The sequence below is a fragment of the Argentina silus genome (genome assembly GCF_951799395.1).
Source record: "Argentina silus genome assembly, chromosome: 6".
Classification (NCBI taxonomy): Eukaryota; Metazoa; Chordata; class Actinopteri; order Argentiniformes; family Argentinidae; genus Argentina; species Argentina silus.
In genome coordinates, this window is record NC_139660.1 from 23400060 (window position 1) to 23405059 (window position 5000).

Genomic DNA, 5000 nt, shown 5'->3' on the forward strand with positions numbered 1-5000 from the left:
CACAGAGTACCTGACCAAAACCCCCAGCCTTCATCCCCACCCCCACCCCTACCATCAGACCAAAGTTCCCTCCCCCCCGGATGACAGTGTCTCTGTCAAAGTCACCTCCAGCCAGAGTGTCCTTCTCAGCAGGCCCGTACAGGCCTCCAGCTGCAGCCAAACCCCGGCCTCGCCTGAGAAATTTGTCTGCCACAAGTCCATCACCCCGGTGTACAAGCAGGACAAGCCCAGGCTGGTGCACGAAGGCCTGGAGCTGAACGAGCGCGCCGCCTCCGCCACCGAGTTCTGCAGCCGCGCTGCCACCTTCATCGAGGAGCTCTCCTCCATCTTCAAGGGCTCCGCCCGCCTGGAGCGCCAGGGGGAGGAAGACTCCTCCTCCCCCGACAGCGGCTACCTGTCTCCTAGGAGCCACCGGCTGGCCCCCCAGGGCTCTGCCGTGTCCGTCCCAGTCCCAGCCCCACCACAGCCACCCAGTCAACAGGGGGAGCCATCCCAGCAGAGCCAGCAGTCAGCCCTGGGAGTGGGGACCCAGCCAGCAGGCCTGGTGGGTGGGATGGATGTCACTGGTGGCATGGGCTTAATGGGGGACCAGCACATTGGAACCCAGAACACCTCTGGAGAGCTGTCCCCACCACACTTCTCCCAGAAGCTGAAGAGCCAGGAGGTGGCAGAGGGGAGCCCCATCCATCTGGAGTGCAGGGTGGTAGGAAATCCCCTGCCATTGGTCAGGTGAGGGTTCTGGTTGTGATGAGTACTGTAGGGATGAGACAGGGACTCTTCCGTTAGAGCATTGGAGTGTGTCTCTGAAAGCTGGTTCTCAATCAAGGTCATCATGGTCAGACTGATGATGTTGACCTGTTCTATTGTATGGTCATTGTATGGTCATTATATGGTCATGCAGTATTATTAAATATGTTGACCTGCTCCATCGTATGGTCATTGTACGGTCATTGTATGGTCATCGTATGGTCATTATATGGTCATGCAGTATTAAATATGTTGACCTGCTCCATCGTATGGTCATTGTATGGTCATCGTATGGTCATTATATGGTCATGCAGTATTAAATATGTTGACCTGCTCCATCGTATGGTCATTGTATGGTCATTGTATGGTAATTATATGGTCATGCAGTATTAAATATGTTGACCTGCTCCATCGTATGGTCATCGTATGGTCATTGTATGGTCATCATATGGTCATGCAGTATTAAATATGTTTTGTTAAGCCTGGTCCACGTACAACAGCGGAGAGGAGATAAGACGGTTCTAGAATGCAGTTTTATTGATCTGAACTACCCAGTTATACTGTAGACAGATCTAGAATGCAGTTGTATTGTTCTGAACTACCCAGTTATACTGTAGAACGTCTCCTGTTGGATGTCGGCGTCTCCAAGATTCAACATGTCAAATCTTAACTAAAGTCTTCAGACCAGACGGAGCTGTTGGATCACTCAGCTAACGCTAGCAAACGTTTGTTGTTGTTTATGTGAGGGAAATATGGCGAGCTAGCAAGATCATTTCACTAGATAATTTTCTACAGTTGTGAACAGATCTGTGTGGTTGCGTTTTATCGGAACTTTCTCCTCATCTCCTCTTAGCTGTATTTTTAGCCGACTGGGGATGACTGTGTTGGTCACCTTGTCCCCGTACAGCTTACAATATGTCCTTAACGCAGAGGGTCATATGCTTATAGGTTGGTCGTGACTGGTGCGTGTTTGTGAGGTCACATGTGAATCCACTGGTATCTAAGAGGATACAATGAGTTTGTGTGTGTGTGTGGGGGGGGGGGGGGGGGGATGGGGGGTCCTCTGAATGGATTCTTTAGCATATTTAAGGGGACATTCAGAACAGTTGGTGTTTTACAGCTAATGTTGTGTGTATGCAGAGCTTGCCTGTAATGTCAGGACACACGCACACACACACAAGGGTTGGCTGAAGATAGCCTACCTCACTGAATTCCTTCACAGCAAGGTGTTAACTGGCAGCTTACATTTACTCATGCATTTACACACACACACACACACACACACTCTTAATATCTCTTATTGATTTGAGATGTGCTACATATTATAGTTAGTGTGTGCACATGTGATGCAGTGGCTAAAGATTGGGGCTCTGGCATCCTTTCTTCCGATACTGGAAAGTACAGTCACCGCCACTCTATATTTAGTGCTACCGTTGCAAGGCAGTTGATCCTCTTGTTGGTCTGCCACCAATCCCTCCCCCTTGATGGAAGTGGATCCCCTAGAGAGGCGGTATTTGAATTTTGATTCCCTTCTAGCAGCTAGTCCAATTAAACACAAATTAAAAACCCTTCAATTGGTAGCAGTTCAATTGGAGGCAGTTCAGTTGAAGACGGTCCGCCTTCGTCAATGACGCGGTCTGTCACTTTGACTGCATTCCTTTTGGAGGGCACGATTGAGGAAAACAAACGGACGCACTTGGGCACATACAGTACATGAGGCCTACACACATGGTGTCAGCGGTACTAAGCAGTCTCTGTTGTCAGAGATAGCAGTTGCCATGTTGGGAGACGGGGTTGAGCGCACCAGGAGATAGGAGGTGATAGAAGTTGTTGTGTGTCAACAAGTCCTCCTTGGAGCACCTGTTATCTCGTTCCACTGTGTGTAACCACAGGAGCCAATAAGCCCAACGCTATAGCCAGGTGCTAGCAAGAACACACTGTCAGGTCAGAGAGTTCTTGCGCAGCTCGGGCCGCTCCATCTGAAAAGACAGGGCAGCACCCCCCTGGCTGTAGCCGTTTGGACCAGTCCACTGGTAAACTAAAAATACTGCCTTCCTTCCTCCCCTCTTTCTTGTTTCTAGATGTGTCAGCCTCTCAGCTCAGTCAACACTCATGTTGTTTACTCTTTTGACACATCAAGAAACACCTCCTGTTCTATTTGGCTACGCAAGCCCTTTAATTCAACATGGTGTCATTGCTAAACGTCCTTATACTACGCCTAGATAATGTCCTATTTCGTCAAAATAAAAGACGTCTAGATAAAAAATAAATGTATGCACTAGCAAGGACTTACATGGCGGTTAGGCAGTATTAGGTTATGGTAAGGGTTAGGGTTAGAGTTGGGCATTAACTGTGAGTGGTTAGGGTAAAGAATAGCTTTGGTGTGGTTAGGGTACGTGTCAGTTGTCAAGAGAATCTATTAGCAAACATTAGCAACAAGAATTAGCAAACAAAACCACTTGTCAAAATTGTCCCGAAGCAGATTCAAACCTGCAAAGTTCAGGTTGCGGTCTTGGTTGGTCGCCCTCGGCCACCCCTAACCTACCACCTACCACATTACAAGAATTAGGTCTTGTAATGTGGCAAATAGGATTCCTCATTTTGTATCATCGCTATGAGAATTACGTCTTGTAATGTGACAAACAGGATTCCTCATTGTACATCACCGCTATGAGAATTACATTTTATAATCTGACGGATAGGAAAGGTGCTTGAGCGTCAATAGAGACCCGTGCAGGTTCTGACACAGGGCTGTTTATTGTGGTAGAGGGTGTATTTGAGGATGTGTCTGTCAGCCTGGGTGAGGATGTGAGGAGGAGGCCTGGAGATCCAGTAGCTTATCCCGGCTGGCTGAGGTGAGTAGGGGGGGTAAGCGTTGAGGTGATAGGAGACCAGCCAGCGTGGAGCTCTCCTCGGTGTGTGTTTTATTTTTTTTCGTGAGGTATTGTCCCCTCTGAGAGTTGTGTAATCCCAAGGAGAGAGAGAGACATGGGGAAGAGTCCCACAGGGACATGGATCCCTCCTCTCCTCCGGTGGGCTATAAGGGGCCTCTTCCTCTGCCTGTATAAATAGTCCCCAGGCCAAGAGGAGCCAGCACTGGAATGCCGGCAATGCCATGACTCAGCGTTATCTGTCACTGTGCTCGACACCATCTCCACCACATCCTCACACCTTCTTGGGGAATATGAAGGTAATGTAGTGTAGTGTAGTGTAATGTAATGTAGTGTAATGTAATGTTGCGTAGTGTAATGTAGTGTAATGTAATGTCATGTGTAGTGTAGTGTAATGCGTAGTGTAGTGTAATGTGTAGTGTAGTGTAATGTGTAGTGTAATGTAGTGTAATGTAATGTAGTGTAATGTAATGTGTAATGTAGTGTAATGTAATGTAATGTGTAGTGTAGTGTAATGTAGAGTAGTGTAGTGTCGTGTAATGTAGTGTAGTGTAGTCTAGTGTAATGTGTAGTGTAGTAGTGTAGTGTAGTGTCGTGTAATGTAGAGTAGTGTAGTGTTCTGTAGTGTAGTGTAGTTCATTGTATTTTACCATAGGGAATCTGGAGAAGGGAGCACAAAGATAACGTTAATGCTAATGTTGCTATTGCCGTATGTAAGAGAGACAGCGGTCAAGTCCCAATAGTCATTCCTCTATTCCTTGTCTCCTCTGTCTTTGTCTCCTTCTCAACATGCATTGGAGGAGAAGATCCAAGGTTCCTCCGCATAGATGTTCTACTCCAATGCTTTTTGAGACGGAAGCAAGGAGAGAGGACATGAGGAATAGAGGAAAGACTATTGGGATGTGATCAGTGAATAGAGAGAGAGAGGGAGCAATTGGGATGACAGAAAGAGAGAGAGAGAGAGAGAGACAGAGAGAGAGAGAGAGAGAGAGACAGAGAGAGAGAGAGAGACAGAGAGAGACAGAGAGAGAGAGAGAGACTAGGGTAGATCATTGCAACGGTATTTGTTGTATTTTTACCTCATCCTTTGTACTGTTTCATTTCTGTTAGATGTTTCATGTGGAATGTATAATGTATATTCATCGTATATGGTCCAATGAAAACGGAACGAGGACAGAATCCCGCAAACATTTTATGTCAAACTGCATTGAAATGATGAAAAGAAAACAGCTTAATTTGCTCCATGGCAATTATATTTTATGTAGAGTACACACACACATACTACTCTGCAATATCCCGATACTCTTTGCAGAAATGTCCTCTGTGTGTGTATGTGTGTGAACATGCAGAGTGGGCTTGCAA

At 46.8% G+C, this 5000-nt stretch overlaps 1 protein-coding gene across 1 annotated transcript in view; it reads left to right on the plus strand.

Annotated features, from left to right (window-relative positions):
• Nucleotides 1-5000, plus strand: part of palld (palladin, cytoskeletal associated protein) — a gene marked incomplete at its 5' end in the record, with an annotated part of 55490 nt that overhangs the window by 329 nt on the left and 50161 nt on the right. Inside the window, one exon of the mRNA XM_083672387.1 lies at nt 1-729. This exon is cut by the window's left edge and continues 329 nt beyond it. Coding sequence (XP_083528513.1) covers nt 1-729 — 729 coding nt within the window. The remainder of the gene's footprint in view (nt 730-5000) is intronic.